Source organism: Achroia grisella, unplaced genomic scaffold (genome assembly GCF_030625045.1).
Source record: "Achroia grisella isolate CSIRO2021 unplaced genomic scaffold, CSIRO_AGI_Agris_v1 utg474, whole genome shotgun sequence".
Classification (NCBI taxonomy): Eukaryota; Metazoa; Arthropoda; class Insecta; order Lepidoptera; family Pyralidae; genus Achroia; species Achroia grisella.
In genome coordinates, this window is record NW_026712878.1 from 2,944,484 (window position 1) to 2,964,027 (window position 19,544).

General features: G+C 30.8%; 1 protein-coding gene across 2 annotated transcripts; it reads left to right on the forward strand.

The window, feature by feature from the left end:
* The first annotated feature begins 368 nt into the window (after positions 1-368).
* Positions 369-19,538, forward strand: LOC131845479 (F-box/LRR-repeat protein 2). Of its 2 annotated transcripts, none has more exons than XM_059194541.1 (11): positions 369-739; positions 4,992-5,160; positions 10,099-10,254; positions 11,157-11,306; positions 12,047-12,207; positions 12,951-13,056; positions 14,282-14,483; positions 15,320-15,487; positions 16,315-16,369; positions 17,129-17,277; positions 17,963-19,538. In XM_059194541.1, the coding sequence occupies exons 1-11, from the start codon at positions 650-652 to the stop codon at positions 18,096-18,098; spliced, it is 1,542 nt and encodes a 513-aa protein (XP_059050524.1). In that variant the 5' UTR covers positions 369-649; the 3' UTR covers positions 18,099-19,538. The 2 variants fall into 2 exon arrangements, with proteins under 2 accessions (XP_059050524.1, XP_059050523.1); XM_059194540.1 differs by lacking the exon at positions 369-739 and adding an exon at positions 3,842-4,051.
* Positions 19,539-19,544: the final 6 nt, after the last annotated feature.

Here is a 19,544-nt window from a genome sequence, read left to right on the forward strand (position 1 = left end):
TAGTTTATTCTACATAGTAGCAAAAACTAAACAGATGTGGATAGATCTTTTTGCAATCTATATTTAAGCATTAATTATATATGAGGTAAGTTTATTTAACATTGCCCATTATTAGTATATTGGTTGTTTGTTTTTTATCTTCATTTAGTGATATAAACTCTTATCACACACAGAATGTAGATAAAAAAAGATTTTTTTTCTGGAACTTGATAGTTTTAATAAACAGCTAAAAAAATATCCACCCCTCATATCGCCTCCTTTTACGAAGTCAGTTAATGATAAATGTTACTGTGACACGAATGCAATACGAATCTTCTTGGCAACTACATCGTCTCGTAGCGCCCAGTTGAAGCAAAATGCCGCACTTATTTTGGTTTGCCAATTTAAATGTCTGATAACATATAGGTAGTGCGTGTCGCAACATTGCTATAGTCAATTTGAATCACATTTGTACTATAGCTCGACAAATGGATAACATGAAGTCGGTTTAGTTAAGTCTGTGAACATTTGAGTTAAAATAATTTCGCACCAATTGTGTGAGTGAATAAAATAGTTTATGTAAAAGATTATAGGTATCTGTACGTTTAAGAAGTGTGTGTATTGTTAAATAAGACAATTGTATCGTGGCCTGTAAATTAATTAATTAAACATGGATTCCTGGGGCATTTTAAACGTAGATACAGCCGCAGCAGCTATATCTAGAGATGATATGTCCAGTTTTCGACGAAAAAAAACTATGGTAATTATTTTTAGAGAATAGTAAGAAAAAATAAATATTAATATTAACGTATTTTGCTAATACACTGAAGTTATATTAAGTAAGATCCGTAAATAATTACTTATTTTAATAATTCTGAGTTGGAATTAATATATATATATAAAACATTGTAATATTTTAATCTACACTTATATTAACGTTATTTTATTTAATTACCACGTAGTATTATTTTGTATTTATTTTGAGTAGACCGAAAATTATTTTATCGTAGTGGGTATGTATAGTACCTATATTTATTTATCGTAGTAGGTAAATAAAAGTAAAGGTCCAGACAGAAGTTTATTTAGATCAGTTAATTCTACATAACAAAAACATTATTTTATATATTTAAAGAAGAACATGTACCTATTTATTAGTATAATCTAATGTAATACAAACTTAGCTCAGTCAAATAGTGTTTTTGTGCATTGGTTTTTACCAGATAAAACGCCTATATATAAATTCGGATAAACAATGTAAAAGTATAAAATATTGTTACATAAATATATTGAATGAAATAAAAAGAATAAATGACTTCAAATTGTAAAGCTATGTAATAAAAAATGTATAGGCAATGGAATTTAAAATTTAATTAAAAATATTTATGTCCTGTACATTACCCAAAGAATCAATAATACGCAATTTTACGGAATTGTTTGTGTTTTTCCAGCAAAGAATTGATTAACGATAATCGACCGAAAAATACATACTTTAATTATTTTATATATTAGGTAGGTACATTAGGGTTTATTTGTTTTCTTTAATGTTTAGTTCATTCATGGCTAGTTCAATCTAGTCCAAACGTCAAATGAGGTAAATTTTCACGCGAATAATTTTATGAATTAATGCATTATAATAATTATTCGTGTTGAAATCCGTTTAACTATATTAACAATTTGTAGCTATCGCTCTCGAAGCTTATTTAAAAATCTTTAATCACAGCTACGGTTGTATCAAAAATAAGATAATTTTCCCTTTTAATAAAACTGATATTTGAAGCATTTGTCAAAATCTGTATTAAAATTGGTTTGTGTACAAAATACAAGTTTTATCAACTTATATAGGTATGTACTAGTATTTTTTTAGGATAACTGCATTATCAGGCATCCTAATTTGTTACCGTTAAACTGCAAAAACTACTGAACGGATTTTGATAAAATTTTACAGTAATATAGCTTATACATCGGAATAAAACAGGCTATAATTTTCACACGGATGAAACCGCAGGCATATCTACCATTATTATATATCGTATATAATAGAATTCATAGGAAATTTATAAAACACACATGAGGTCATCGAAATTATAGGTTGATAGGTATATTTTATTCTATTTCGGAATGTCTGGAACGCAATATCTTAAAATAAAATTATACACCTGTGCAATACAAAAATCTAATTAAAATGTCGAGACGGCGTAAACATTATAAAACAGTGAATCGTTTCATACAAATGAACCGATTGTCTGCGATATGACTCACACAATCAGGAAATACCTTGCAGCTTGCCAAGTTATATGTCTGTTTAACACCGACGAATTCGTAATCTTTCACTACGATTCAAACGAAAATTGTGGAAAGTAATTGTAATAGATTATAATTTACTTTATTCTAATCAATAAATACACACACACATACACTTTGCAACGCAGAATAAATTATAAATAATGCAGAGTATATAAGAAAAGAAGAAGCAAATACAACATACACAAAATTTCATACATAACGACCACAGTGATTAAAACAAGGTACAACCACAGATAATATGGTACAACTAAGTGTATTCTTTGTTATTGGAGTCAGACACTGGTTTTCAGTTAAATACCTACTTTAACTACATGTACAGGCCTTTTTGTTTTTTTTAAACATTCTGAAACTAACTGGTAATATTCTTTTGTTTTTCTAAAGTGATCGACTATGTTAATGTTGATTAAATATTAATCGGATATTAAAGAATTGTACTTTATCACGTACTTTCATTCGTAGTATTATGATATAAATATATAATTATGTGATAATTAGTTATGGAATCTATTTTTTCTATTCTTTAAATAACACTAGTTGTCTCATTACGATTATGTTCTAAAAGCAATCATAATAAGTATGTACCTACGAGTAACAGTACCATATTTTTTCACCTTACCAGACTTTTACGGTACTAGAAAGTCGAAGCAAGAGTTCAAAGCTCTGAATTGATAGATCTCTATAATAGAATTTTCTATTATAGATTTCCAGTTTACATTCATTTCGTAGGCACTAAGAAATTTTCTCCTCAATAATATGACATAATGCCTTTTTTCTGTGGAGGCAACGACAAAAAGTTACTTTCTTATGGTAAATAATACAGAAATAATTTATTGATATTAACAAAACTGTTTATGTTTTGCGACAGTGAAAATATATTTGGCAATATCCCAAATACTATAATTGTACATTTTATTGTTTTTAAATAACTTAACTTTTTAACTGTCATCATGTATTGCTCTTATTATATTCTTTACAATGTTTTAATTTTAATATTAAGAAAGAATTTTTTTTCTATATTGTGATCAAGCTTGCGGTTTGCCTGGTGGCAAGATAGCATCTCTTTTTATATATCTTTGCAATATTAGATATGTAAATTGATGCGGATAATTGTGTCATAAAATCTTTAGTCATAATACACAGTAATATCAGTAGCAGTGTCAGTATGTTATATTAAAATGAAACCATAACACGGCGTGACTATTTGGCAACTCAAGTAGTTGAGTAAACTGCATTTAATACTTGGTATCAAGTCTCCTTCTGATATATATAATGAAAATTCAAAAAACAAAAGAGCGTGTCCAACTCTGCATGATATTTGAAAATTCCCGCTAATTTTCTTTCATCGAAGCTTTGTGAATTCTGTTCATTTTTTATATATTACAAATTAGAACGTAATTTTTAATGTAATACTAGTTAATTTTTTTACAATAATTTGTATATATTAAATATTTACACAAAAAAAGGAAAAAATCATACACACATCCCAAAATACTTCCTCTGCGATCTGTAGCCACGGCGCACCCAGATGATTCCAAATTTAAACACAGCGTTCTACATTCTACCTCTGTGAACTTTCCGTGCGTATGAAGTAAACTTGCTATGAATGTGTCGTAACCTGAAAACTGCATTTAAAAGATTGCACTAAAAGTGGTTAATTTGTGAAAATATCATAATGGATATACCGACGGATGTTTGGGGACAGTTGGCGTTAGAAGCTAGCCAGGTTTATTTGACTGAAGGTGGAGTTAGAAGCCCGTTCGCTAGTACGGTAATATTGTAATAAACATTACAATTTATGTACTTTGCAAATAAAACTTGCTATTTATAACACACTAACAATACTATGATTGAGTGACCGTAGAATATATGATGCCAACTTTAATAAACAAGGTTATAAATAACAAATATTAATAGATAACTTCTATTTGAAAAAAGAATAATAGTAGGTAAAGATTATTTAAAAAAAGTAAGATTACTTATTGATAATAACAAAACGCTACTGACATGTTACGCATTGAAACAATATTTTAGAATATAGGTACCCGTGTCTAAGCGGACAGGATCGCAGTAGGAATTTACCATTTCAAAAAATAATTTAATATAAATATACAAGACATTGTTATAATGGCCTCGGTGGTGTAGCGCTTTAGGACACCGCTTTTTCCCACAGTGACAGGTTCTCTCACTAACGGTACAAACATTTCTGAATACAAACGGTGACCCCCCTCCGATCGATCCCCGTCAAACGAGGATCGACATTATGACGGCCTGAGCCGAAGTTCGAACCCCTAGCGGTGCTCTTAGACTAAAGTCGTATCTGTCAGGCGGGAGTTGGCCTTCGGCCATAAGTTCTTCCGCGGGTTTTCCTATCGTCAGCTGAAGCTGTAAAAGGCCAGCAACAGCATTAGAGTAAAAAAAAACGGTGAATACAATTCATGCGTGTGATTGTTTGTATTTGGTGATTTTTATGTGTATAATTCTAAAAAGAATAGCTTAATATTTATATCAGTATGTTCAGTGTAGTATAATGTTTAGTGCCCATAACACAAGCTCTGCTTAACTTGTGACTAGAGTAAAATTTAAACCTATAAAACGCACATTTTGGATTTTGCGATTCAATGAATGTTTCGCAATGGCGATGTGTGAATTGTTCAACGATAAAAAAATACCTAGCTGCTTTAACATATTAAATAAATATTTTTTTACAGACGATAGAGAAACTGCCGGATAAGGTTTTATTAAATATTTTCTCGTACTTGACGCACAGAGAAATATGTCGTATGGCCACAGTATGCAAAAGGTGGCGAATGATGGCATACGACACCCGTTTATGGACACATGTCAGTTTACGACCGGAGATTTCTGGTTTACATGTGGGTAAGTAAACTTTATGGCGACTATATTTCAATTACTATAAGATTTAAGATATTTTATATTTTCTCAAAAGAATAAATATCATTTACTTAAATAAGAATTGCTATACAATATTATGAACTAAAAACCAAGAGCATGCATACAAATGGTTCTCATAAAAAGTAAAAAGATTTCGAGAAATTGTACCCAATGTCACCAACTTTAATAATATAGCAATGATTTGTTTGTAATATACACAAATTCAATAGACAGGTTTTAATTATATATCGATAATTGGCAAGGCCGTAATTATGTACATTATTATTTATTATTTTAGTTTACATTAATTATAAACCAAATTAAAATAATTAATATAAACTTATAATTGCAAGTTTACATTAATGATTAAATATAACCTTAAATAAAGGAACTTTAAAAATATATTTTGCCTTTTTCTGAGCTCAATGTATTATTAAAACAGGTTTAAATATAACAAATTAGCACTCGTCATTGTAGTGTCAAATAGATATAATCTTCCTGATTTAATAGCTATTTGTGTATACTTGCAACACTGGCAAAATTTTAGCATAAATAACTGACGTCACATCATTAATGCGTCCATCAAAATCAAATTATGTTTATTAATTTTTAATATGAAATCAGATTATTCTATTTCAATATTTGTGACTTTCATAAAAATATTTACACAATTTATACAGCGCTAATAGCTGTTTTAAAATATTTAAGACAAAATGTCACCTATCCAGTGCTAATTAATTAAACTAATTATTGTAGTAGATGTATATTTCTCGTGAGTTAGATTAAATAAAAATAAATTCAGTTTTATCCTTGTAATACACTAGCGATTCCTCCTCGGCTTGTTCTATTTATTCTATACTATAACAAGCATTTATTATACATACCTTCCTCTTTAATAACTCTATCTGTTGCTGAAATTCGCATTGAAATCCGGTGTGTAATTTAAAAGATATAAGCTATCTGCGACGCCGTCGGCGCCGGCGACTTTGTTTTGTAGTACCTACATCTTATGCGCTCCCAGTCCCCAACACCTAGTCTGGGGACCACTGATAACACAAATGAAATTCCAATATAGTAAATAATTTATCTAAAATGTATGAGTTATGAAATCTATGTATTAAGAGGCCTTTCACATTTTTTGGCCTAAAAGCAGGGTCTTTGGGGTTCTGGTTCTAAGAAATTAAGAGTCGGATATACATTTTTATTCCTGAATTATATAGATAGATATCTAATCTTAAAAACTACATCTTTGAATTGTTAATTTTCTCTTTGTTAGTCTTCCTAATTTCTAAAATAGTTTATTCAAAAACGCTAAGAGACAGAAGTTTGGGGTCGTCGTTCATTAATAAACAAACATAAACTGATATGATATCTGTACTAAAACTTGATAATTACTTCATAAATTGAGACAGCATCGTCCTTTTTTACAAAACACATTTTCAACTTAAATATCTAAAAAATTGATCATAATGAAACCCGAAATTTCAACAAAACTTTGCCATAATCATTTCTAATTTTCTCATAAAAACAACGAAATTTTTGCATAAAAAAAACATAATAATAAAGTTAATATACTTGTAAATTAGAAATAGGAAAAAAAAAATATAAGTTTCTAAGAAAAAAATAAACAATAATAATAATTTAAAGTTGTATAAATTCCGTTGCGCCAAAAGTAAATTCTCAGTGCTGCGCTAGCGCTCGTCAAGGTAGGATCTATGCTATTTTTTACGACACCGCTACGATAAGACATTCGTAAACATTTGTCAGTGAACATTAGTATAGTGCGACTAAACAATTTTGATAATTTAAGTACACATTTAATTAATTTTGCTAATACATACTTATTTCTACGAATATTAATTTAAAGTTGTTGTTAAATATATATATATATAATATTTATTTTAGCATGCCAAAACAAAAGTACAGTTATGATACAAATAAATTCTTTACCTATCTGCTGTTTTCAGTTGAAAAGCACTTTAACTACATGGTATTTCGTTTTTTTCACACTAATGGCAATTAATTGTTAAAATTAAAAAAGAGAACGTTTTAGTATTTTTAAAAATAACGTTTATCTGATTAGAAAAATATTAAGAAAATGTAAATCAATTTTTTTTATGTTTATTTTGTAGATTTTTTCTAAATTAAAATAGGGTTATTGTTTATAAAAATACCATTATTATTTTTACGTACATTTGTCTTGTGTTATATCATCTAGTATGCAATGTGGATTGTAAATAAATTACCAAATTATATATAAATTATATTCCTTAATGTTTAGAGATACTTTATCCAATTTACTTTATTTTATTTTACACAATACAGATATTTCTAAATTGCAGCCATTCTGTTATACAAAACTGTTTATGACTTTCATTACTGTACAATATATGTCAAATAATTATAATTGTACGTGTTTTTAAATAACTCAACTTTTTAACATTATAAATGTTTTTATTATATTCTTTACAATGTTTTAATTTCGCCCGAAATGAATATTGTGATATATAGGTTATCGCGCGTTTAAAGATCCTTTGTATATATTGGGTCGTTATATATAAACCTTCCTAATTGAGTCTATCTATTCTGTCTATTAAATAACAACGAATCAAAATCTGCGTAGTTTTTTAAGATCAAAACATACATAGATCTATTACATGTGTAGATGATATTTTAACCGGAAATTGAAGCCGTTAAAATGGTATTAAAAAACAGATCAGTTGGAATCATCGGTATTCTTGGTATATAAGCTGTTGCCCAGCTAACGTACCGGTTATAATTTTTGGTAATACAATTACATTGTCTTTCAATTTTTGTATATATTAAATATTTACACAAAAAATGGGATGCCATACACACATGTTCGGCGGGCTTAAATTTCATGATTGGATCATGCTTTTGAGAAATTCCTTTAAACACAGAGTTTGAGCAGTTAGTCTGGGAAAACTATCTGTGCTTCCATAAAAATGAGCTCTCAAATTTGTCAGTAGTTTTAAACTTTCAATTAAAGTACATAAAGACGATGGTAATGACACAGAAGTCTTTCAGAATGGATCTCCGAGCAAAAGTATAAAAGTAATCCCGTTAATGAGAGCAGAGGTATTTGACTGAAGGTCTTTTAAGGTTCTATCCAAAATCTCTATAGCTCATGGTGATTTCATTACATATAATCAATGAGGCGTCTTGTAATAATTTATAAATAGGATTTGACCGTAGAATATATGATTAATAAACAAGGTTATAACAAATATTAATAGATAACAAAAAAGAATTATTTAAAAAAATCAATAATTGATAAACCAAGAACGAGACATAAGCATTGAAACAATATCAGAATATATGCGGCGTGTCAATGATGACAGGAACAGCAATGAATTGCTGATTTAAGCTTTTTTTTTAATATAAATGGCAAACATTATTATGACGGCTCTCCTGATGGAATGGGTAATCGTCGCCTATATACATGAGCAGTTACCTACAAACATGTTCATATACATATTGTTTCCCTCATGCGTTGCCATTCCTGAAAACTCGAGGTGTTATTACAACCCTGTACCCTGTAAATTCACTACCATATATATACACATGTAGTCTATAAAGTAGTCTATATAGATAGATATACATATACACAGATAGTATACCCTGAGAAAGGTCATAGACTACTTTATAGTGCGAAAGGTTAAAGGCGCGGAGATGAAAGGTTGTATAAAAGTATCGTCATTGTTTAAGTGAAACAAAGAAACTTTTTTAGGTTATAATCTAAATATATTTCCTTTATTTGGTCAATTTCATTATACCACGCTGACGAAGTCGCGATGTGTGATACACGATAAAAATATATATATAAGGATGGGACATTTAAATCAAAACAAAGATTGAAAACACAACTATTATATATAAATAAAATAATTATTTGCTAAGTATAATATTTAGAACAAGTGAATATGGCAATAATGTATCCGACTCTAATAATAAATTATATTGTATTAATATGTAAGAAAATTAATTTGTAAATTTATGTCATAGTAATTTCATCTTCTTATATTATCCCAACTATTTGTTACTCATATTACTTAAGGTTTTGGCTTTTATTATGTACAAAAACCAAGCATCCTGACATCAACCCTCTAGGAATAAAAATAAAAAAATATGGTCATTATTAGCACTTTGACAATTAAGATAAATACAATGATTTATTTTAAAAAATCCAATAAGTAGTTATATATCACTAGTTAAGTAGAAACATATGTACATTATTATATATATAAATATTACAAGGATTCAATTAATTTATACTAAATTAAACCGATTAATATAAACGGTTATTTGCGTCTGTGTGATGTATATGCTGTGTGTGTGCGTAAAAATCCATGCGATTAAACCTAAAGTTGAGCGGCATCATTTTGTAATAGGCCTCTTAAGTATAAATAAATAAATTTTACCTATACTAGTTTGACATCTACGGCACGGCAGGGCATTATTTCCGCTCCGGGAATCAATAATTTTTAATATGAAATCAGATTATTCTATTTCAATATTTGTGTTACATAAAAATATTTACTCGAATTTATGGTGTTAGCTGTTTCGAACTATAATTAGTGTATGAACTTGTTCTACATTATTATTTTACAAAAACATAATAATTTATATATTAATAAGAGATGCAAAAACTTTGCACCCCTTTTTACGAAAATTGCGCGATGGAGGAGTATATTTCGTTCACTTATGGTTTATATAAAGAAGTGCTAAATGCTAACATGTTATAAATTTTTATAAAAAAATAATGACAGCACCATTTCATTATCATTACATAAGAAGAGAAGAGAGAGAGAGAGAGAGAGAGAAGCCAGGGCGAGTTGCTAGTAAATAATAAAAGAAAACCTCATAAAAGGTACATGTGTAATAAATAATAATATATTTCAGGATCTCTCGAGTCCCTGTTGGCATTAATATCGATACGGTTCGGTCCGTCGTTGCGATACATCGAGCTCCCAATAGAGTTGATCACACACACGGTGCTGCACGAGTTGGCGGCGAAATGTCCCAACCTGACGCACATGCTCCTCGATTTCAGTACCGGTAAGTTTATTATATATCTTACTAATATTATAAACGTGAAAGTTTGTGAGTATGGATAGATGTTTGTTACTCTTTCATGATGACTAGGGCCCTCACAGGACACTGAAAATTAAACAAGCATATAGCAAAACTAGGCCTATGCACGACAAATATCTGCAGATTCTGCCAAACTGAAGAGGAAACGCTACTACACATCCTATGTGATTGTAGCCCATATCCTGCAATTCTTTTCCCTGACGGGTCTAGGTAGCGAACTTTGAAAAAGGGCGAGCACAATAGATCTATGTAGGTCGCAGTGCTACAGGTGTTACAAACATCTGACAGTAGCCCAAACAACCCAAAAAAACTCTTTTACGCAAAAACTACTGAAGCAATATAGTATACATCAGAATAACAAATAGGCTATAAATTTCATACGAGTGAAACCACGGTCCCAGCTAGTATTATAAATGATGTATACAATCTTTCATTATTTACATATATTGTTAACCGGGTTTTAACATGAAATAGAAATAGAAATAATCTTTATTCAAATAAACTTAATATAAGCACTTTTGAATAGGCAAGTTTTTTTATTCTACCGCATGAATAATTTTATGGTAAATAAAGGTTACTTTCTCGACATGGGAATAGTAGTTCATCCACGGGATTTTCACTTAATGTTAAACATATTAGACACTTACATAAGTACACAATGTAACTAAACTGACTTTTAACAAAAAATAAATTGAGTTGAGTTTCTTACAACTTCTTCTCAATTGAATCTGTAAATTTTGACGTTCATAGGCTAAAATATCCTATACGAAAAAATATTTTTGATTTAATTTGGTTGATTGGTCGGTTTGACCTGGTTGCTCTAGTTGTTTAATAATATAAATAGTGTATATTAAACAATTTTTCAGCTATGCAACTTCACGATTTCTCTGAAATGCAGGCGTTCCCCACTAAGCTTCGATACTTGTGTATCTGCCTCTCGGAGGTCATCTTCATGGAGGGCTTCATGAGGAAGATTTACAACTTCATCAACGGTCTTGAGATTTTGCATCTTATAGGTGAGTTTTTTTTTAAATTAAGTACAGATTATATCTTTGTATAATCTTATTAGCGAGTAATTGTTATTAGAAATAGAATTAGTGTTTATTTCAATAAACTAAATATGAGCAGTTGTGAGTAGTCACATTTCTTTGATTCTACCACTCATTCGGAACGCAGACTCATTATAAGAAAAATGATAAAAAAAGTTGCGTGTTGCTTTTTTGAATGAATTTTGTTTAAAATTACATTTTTAAGTATTTTGTGTGAATATAAAATACCATAAAACTAAGTTGATATAAATAAATACATAATTTGAGTACAAAATAAATTAGTCATGATTGTTGTAATTCTCTCATTTTTTTAATAATATAAAGACGTGTTTGTATATGTATAATAGATATTTATGACTATAACTCGAATTTTACATCTTTCTCAATTTTTTATGGAATGTAAAATTGATGTTTGTGTTTGTGTGTTTGTTTTTATCAAAGAAAATTATCTTCATTGGTCTACGTCTATTGCATTATCCTATGTATATTATTTATGTATTTACAAAAAATCTATGTATTAATACCAGTTGTCTATGTCTAGTACCCATAATGTGTTATGGGTACTAGACATAGACAACTGGTATTACTAGGTACTAGAAGCTCTGCTTACCGTGGGACTAGTTAACGCAGTGTTAATTGTCCAGGGTTATTTATTTATTTATTATAAAGACTATTTCTATTATTTTTTCGTTTCTATTTGTATTCAGGTACATATGAGAAAATAGAAGAGGAAGAAGAGGAAATATACGAAGTGATAAACGTACACAAACTGAAGTCGGCGACGCCCAACCTGCGCGTCATCAACTTGTACGGGATCAATTTTGTGGACGATTCACACATCGACGCCTTTAGTTCTAATTGTATACAGGTGAGTTAAATACACATACCTACTCAGTATTAACACAGATAACATAATCCACTATGTAATATTGTCTTATCTGTGGTATTAACATCGCATCTGGGGAGCTACCGCCGTATCTGCCGTACCAATTATACGGGCCCCCGGCGCCAAAATTAAAAGTCATAAGTTAAAATTAAATAAATATTTAATTTTAACTAATGACTTATAATTTTATGCACTTTTTTTTCTTTTGTGAGAAATTTTAAGGTCGGTTTTCGTAAGGGCCCTTACGAAAATCTTATATGGGGCCCCGCCAAGGAACGTTACGCTTCTGCAGTAAAATTCGACAACACAATTACGCATTTAGGAAATAGATTGTACCTGCATAGATTTAAGATAATAGACTCCGATCACTGCCCGTGTGGTGATGAAACATCGCAGTCTGTGATACATGTTATAACGGAAAACGGATTTTATTATGAAAATGTACTAAATATGGAAATAGCAATATTTTTAAAGTTTGAAACCTGGAAACAATAAATTACAAGAATAAATAGTATAAATATTAGTGTATAATTAAGGTATTATACGTAACGTACAATAAGTATAGTAAAAAAAACATCGCGTACAGCTATAACCAGCTCGGCATCGTACTGCGGCTGTGCGCCGTGCAATATTGTGAATCTGTGGCACATTATTTTGAGCGGGAAAATATTAAAAAAAATCTATTACAAGACTCCGTTACTTTTTAACGAAAGCTTTTCTTCCAGTTGGAGTGCTTGGCGGTGAACTTCTGTAACAAAGTGACAGGCTCCACAATGAAGACTCTGTTCCAGCGGTCGCGGAGGCTCACCTGTCTGCTGATGAACGGGTGCAGTAAGTTGCATTAATTTTGTTATTATTAAAGTGAAAAGCAGTGGAATCTTAATAAAATATGTTTACTAAATCAAATTATAGTTTTACAAAATGACAGTGACATAATATAATCGGCAGATGTTTACTTTGCAACGTCAGTTCCAAACACAGATAACGTAATATGTTCTAAGAGTTATTGCCTATACCATGTTTTTTTTTATACTACGATGGTGGCAATCAAGCATACGGCCCATCTGATGGGCTACCGTAGCCTATGAACGCCTGAAACACCAGGGGTATCCGGTACGCGTTACCGATCCTTAAGAAACCTTATTATACCTTTCTTGAAAAACCCCATGCTGTAGTCTCGTGGGAAAACCTCGACAGGACGTTCATTCCATGATCAAATATTATGTTGTATGTGCCTAAACTAAATTATTTGTCTATTTTTTTCCACTGTCCTATATATATATAAATTTAAGTAAATAATTTATGAATTACGTACCCACTTACGTAATGAATATGTTTTAGAAATCTGGAGTATAATTAATTAATAAGATAGTATTAATTAAGAAACTGTTAATTTTTAAATAAATAATAGGTATATAACAACTATAATGGCTAAAGTGCCTAACTTAATTTTTCTTTGTTCTTATTTTCTATCGTTCTTTCAAGAAAAATTTTACTTATTATTAGTTCAAATCTAGTCGACACCCAAACTTACTTTCGTGTCCATTTTCTATTTCTGATTGTCTCTCCGGTGATTGAAACAATGTTAACAAATTGTGAAACAGTTGTGAAGGTGATGATATATTATATACATATTAGCTGTCCTTTGCAAACATTGTTTTGCCATATAAATTAATTATGCTATAAAAAAATGGGGGTTGGTGGTAGAAGGGTGGAAATTTAGGGTTGTATGTATTTTTAATGCCACATAATAAAAATTTAAAAGTAAAAAGGATTGTCGAAAAAATGAAAAAAAACCTTAACCTAAGGGGTATAAAAATTAGTTTCTATTCTCTTGAATCACAAAATATCTATTAAACACAAAACTGTGACGCGAGATTTTATATATCAAAATCCGTATTATACATATAAACCTTCCTCTTGAATCACTTTATCTATTAAAAAAACTTCTTCAAAATTAGTTTCGTAGTTTTAAAGATTTAAGCATACATAGGGACAGACAGCGACAGCGACTTTGTTTTATATTATGTAATGAAGATATATTTATAATTTCCAGATCTCCAATCAGAGTATGTGATGCAAGTGGAATGGGAGAAGTCCTCGATCCAGGAGTTGGACGTGACGGCAACCGACCTGTCCACCGAGTGTCTCATCGACATGCTCACCAGGATCCCCAACTTGAGGTTCCTGTGTGCCGGCCAGATCAACGGCTTCAACGACTCGGTGCTGAAGGCTTGGATGGAATCTGGAACTGCCAGGTTAGTGGCCATGGAATTGGAAATAAACTATAGTTACTGAAGATTACACTATACAACTATTTTATTAAAAAACAGGAATATTTGTGTATATGTATATTCCGAAATTAAAAAATAAATTGGGAACAAGGAAGTCAAAAGGGACATAACAAAGAGATGTAAAAATAGACAAATCATTTATTTACACTTTCAAAACACATACTATAGAATATTTAATAAATAAATATTTAATATAATACAATTATAACGATACAAATATTTACGAGCTTCCAGAAACATATATTGTAATAATAATTATAATTATAAACACATATAACATATGTTGTTATCAAACACGAAAGTGACAAAAAAGCTGTCACATAATCGGCAAGTTGCACAGATTCTGAACCTCAGATTTTTTTTTCATTTCCTAGACGATTTCAAAACTAATGTATAGTTTTTATTATATATATAATAAAAACTATTTTTTTTAATTATTACAATAAATTTTACTATGTAATTAATATTAGGTATTCTATCTTTACTATCAAATATCTCAATATTATTATTTTGTTGTGGATGCAACACATCCGGATATTCAGTTTCGATCAGGCAATTAATAATATTAAAAACTATTATTTATATGTATTCCGTGAATTTTTGTAGGTAATGAAGTTCTATTTCGATGAGGTTTATTAAATAATACAAACAAACGTTATAAAGCTAAAGTCTATTTTAGTTTGTGGAGACACAAATGGAAGGGTGCCGAGTATTGACACAAATATTACAAATAAAGCAATACCTCATAACATCATATATAACGGTACACTGATGAGGTGATAACACTGCAATATCTTCAGGAACCTGGTGGCGCTGGACGTGGACTCATCAGACAACCTGTCGGACGAGGCTCTGCACCGGTTCCTGTCGCGGCACGGCAGCCAGCTGTGGGGGCTGGTCCTCAGCGGGATGCCCCACATCACTGACCAACTCTGGCAGAGTGTACTGCAACTGCTTACCAATGCCAAGTTAGTTATGTTTTATTTTGTAATATGTCGTGAAACATGATCTAGCGATTTAGCACTTCGCCTTACTTCCGATGGTCGCGGGTTCGATTCCTCGCACAGTAGTATTTGTATTCATAAGTGTGATTGTTTGTATCGGTCTGGTTGTTTTCTATCTATAATATGTGTGTAATTGTATCAGTTGTTTAGTACGCATAATACAAGCTTTAGCTAGCTTATCTTGGGTCTAGATGGCGCTGTGTAAAGTATCTTTAGATTATTGTTATATTATAATATATTTATTATACATTAACTTGTTAAATATTTTCTTTAAATGATGTGTAAAAAGCACTGAAAAAAGTTTAGAACGTTGTTAAAGTCGTATTCTATGGGATCTGGTTTTACTAGGCCCACTTATTTTGGGGTTGGTCCTTCTGGTCAATCTCTGCCAGAGCTTTCTGTCCTGAGTCGTCATGGATGTTTTTTAAATCAAATCAAATCAAATAATTTATTTGCAGAATACAGTGCTTAAAATACCTCGAAAATGCTGAATTAGAAGCGCGAAAATATATTTCGAAATTGTATGCATTACAATAGTAAAGCATACAATTTTCAGTCATTATTGACGGCCTCGGCGGTTTAATACATACATACGCAATACGTATTATTGCGTATGTATGTACAAAAAAAAACTGTATTAGTTATATAGTACCCAGCTCTGCTCAGCTTGGGACTAGGTGATACTGTATGAATTGTTTTGAGATATAACATTATTCAAATAGTATAGTGTTATCTGTAACATGCGTATGCTATGTAACTTTTTATATAAAAAGTATTACGAATGTTTACAGGATTCTCATTATGGGAACACAAGAGCGGCTCGGCGTCAACATTCACGTTGATCAGGTAACGCCTGCAGTTTTTAAATATGCAAAAATACACTACTACGGCTCTAACATCAATTGCTCTTCGTTTAGTTAAGGAGAACAATTTCATTACAATTCTTATGGATGATAATAGAATGGTGCACCCGCCTACGCTAACGGTTTACGCTGGCGAGCACCAGTGGAGAATGATGTGATGAGCATGAGGTCTGATCAGTTAGCCCATCGTGGTAAATTCACCATGAATTTATCACGATAGTTTCCAGAGAAGTGAAGGTCAAACTGATATGGTACATTGCTAGCAATAAGGTTATTAGTCCACATTACTAAGTCCCCTTTGCCCCATTCGTTTAAATTTTTAATTCGTACTTGTAATACTTGATGGTCTGATTTTTTTAATAGTGATTACTTACTCAGAGGGCAATGATGTCTAGTATTTTATTTTGTGAGTGTTTGTAGTATGTTAGTTGTCAGGTTTATTGTGAATTTTATTATAATGTACATTGTACTGTAAATACATACATACAAACATATTACTGAGTTTCATCAAAATCCGTTCATTAGTAACAAACATCAATACTCATAAACTTTTGGTTTCACGTTCTTTCCCTTATTAGTAAGATTATTCCTTAAAGGACGACATTTGTACAAATACTTATTTGTCTTTTTTAAAATTAATAAAATGGTAATTAATTAAATTAATGTAATGGTTAAAACATGCTAACTTACTTAGAAAATATCTTTTAATACGTTTTTATAATTGTTTTTTTTTTATTACTAGTTGATGGACGGCATAGCAACCCACTGCCTCAACCTGGAGCGATTGGAGCTCCGCTGGGACCCCGAGAACCTTCGTTTCAGCGACAAGAGTCAGAAGGCAATAGATATACTACGTGTCAAGTGTCTCAAACTCAAGTGCCTTGTTCTCAGGTGAGTGGAATTGGTAACTTAATTTTTACGCAATTAATTTGGTATCATATTTGAGGGTCTCGATGGTCTAGCGGTTTAGCACGCCCTACTTGCGTTTGTCGCGGGTTCTATTCAAACATTTTTATGTAAGACTATGATTATTTGGTAGTCTAGGTGTTTTCTACGTACATTATGTAGGTATGTAAAAATGTATTAAGTATTTAAAGTAATTTATTACCCATTATATGACTGGCGCAACTTTGTCTGCATTATTCTTACTTGACATTTATTATTATATCGATATATCGACCAATTTCCATAATCTTTTTTTATTTTCACCAAAATACGTTTCGTAGTTTTTGCGTAAAAGAGTAACAAACAAAGCGAAAGTTTGTGACTATGGACTTATAGTCTCAAATATTCGCTTTTGTAATATTAAGATTTATATATTATATGCTAGCCCCCCTAGGTGAGGAAGCGGAGGGGGGGGGGGGGGTGAAGTGGCGGGGGCGGTTTCGCACAGGTGTACATGTATTATACATACAAGCCTTCCTCTTGAATCAATCGATATATTGCTAAACACTGTATTAAAGTCTAATGCGTAGTTTAAAAACCTAAGCGGCAAGGACAGAACATGCGACCTTATTTTATACTAAGTAAAGATGTCGTTCGATTTTTTATGGCTGAATGAAACGTATTGTTGCAGTGATGGCCGATACTATGAGATCGTGAAGGCGAACTTCGAACGTGCGGACCGCACCACCGTCGTCCGCACCTCAACCAACTGCAGAGTCTCCAACTATTACTTACTATCAAATTATAAGGATCTCATATTCAACTAATATCACACTAGCTTCTCCCGTGGTCACACCCTTTATTAACTGCTGAAAAAAAGGATGTAAGTTTGACTTGTCTATGACGTCATAGCTCCTAAATTAATAGACCCTTTTATGTTTTTAAGTTTACATCATAGATGGTTCTAAGATACAATTTATTTATTATAAGACACAATATTATTTTTATTTATTAAAAATGAATGTGTATTTTTGCAATCATGAAAATGAGAAAGAAAAAATTAATTCTTCAAAAACAAATAATACAGTGTTGTACAAGTTCATTGGAAAAGAGCGGAGTTTCTTGTCAATTATCCTTAGCACGAAATCACTCCGAATTGACATTTTTTTATACTATTATGGTGGCAACAAGCATACGGCCCATCTTATGGTAAATGGTTACCGTCATACATAGAGTCTTCAAGAGACCTATATGAATAAAGATATTTTTATTTAATTGATTTAGAATATTTTTTGTCTCGGGAGTTATTAAATTTTTTTATTATATATTCTTTATTTAATGTAAATAATATCTATATAATTGCAAAATCTGTGACGTCACACTAGGGAGAAAGGTGAAGAGGTCCCGCAAAAATGACAATGATGTATGCGAGGTAATTTATGGAGAGGCCCAGTAAGATATATTGGTCTATGACTATATTAATCTATCTTCACATAAATACTGCATCACCTCATTGGCTGCGGAGATGATTCTGCCGCCGACAAAAATGGAAATTTTAGGGTAATTAATTGAAGTTCATTTTGTATTTATTTTTATATAATAAATTTATTAAAGTCAATAGGGTCCTGCCCAACTGCTTAACGCTAAGATAATACATATGGTGCTATATTGTTTACAATATGCAATTTTTTGGACGTCAAATGAAATAGGACATGATTCCGACTCCTAAAATTTTTGATTCCAAACTGAAACGAATTGTCTGTGCAAATGTTATTGAAACAAAATATTGAAAGCAACTTATTTCTATGTTATACTATTTTTAAGTATAAAAAAATACTTTTCGTGTAAAAATGGGTGAAGTATTAAATCATAATTAATTACGTGCAAAAACAATACAATTCTTTTTTTATTTTATTGTGAAAAATATTTTAATATTGTTGCTAATATACCGGATGAATTTAATTACCGTTCGGAAATAGTAATACTATCAAAAATAATATATCATATACAAAATAGATGCATGGCATAACGAGATGATGGCAATTTTCTATGAAAATATACTACAAACTTCCACACTCCCAAGTTTTTTATGTACGTCGTGCTATATATACTAACAAAGTTTTTTTAAATAGTAAATATTACTGTACTGTTCTTTGGTTGTCTGGAAAATAAGATTTTTTTAAGTAATGACAAGCTTATACTGAATATATAAAATATTATTTGTCATTTTTTAAATTTCAATATCAGTCAAATCGTTTAGTGTTTGTTATAAT

Excerpts from the sequence above, each read along its gene's own strand:
- LOC131845479 (XM_059194540.1), top strand. The coding sequence starts at position 3,956 with ATGGATATACCGACGGATGTTTGGGGACAGTTGGCGTTAGAAGCTAGC. Across the intron at positions 14,484-15,319 it reads ATGGAATCTGGAACTGCCAG|GAACCTGGTGGCGCTGGACG; the intron begins GTTAGTGGCCAT and ends CAATATCTTCAG. Across the intron at positions 17,278-17,962 it reads CTCAAGTGCCTTGTTCTCAG|TGATGGCCGATACTATGAGA; the intron begins GTGAGTGGAATT and ends GTATTGTTGCAG.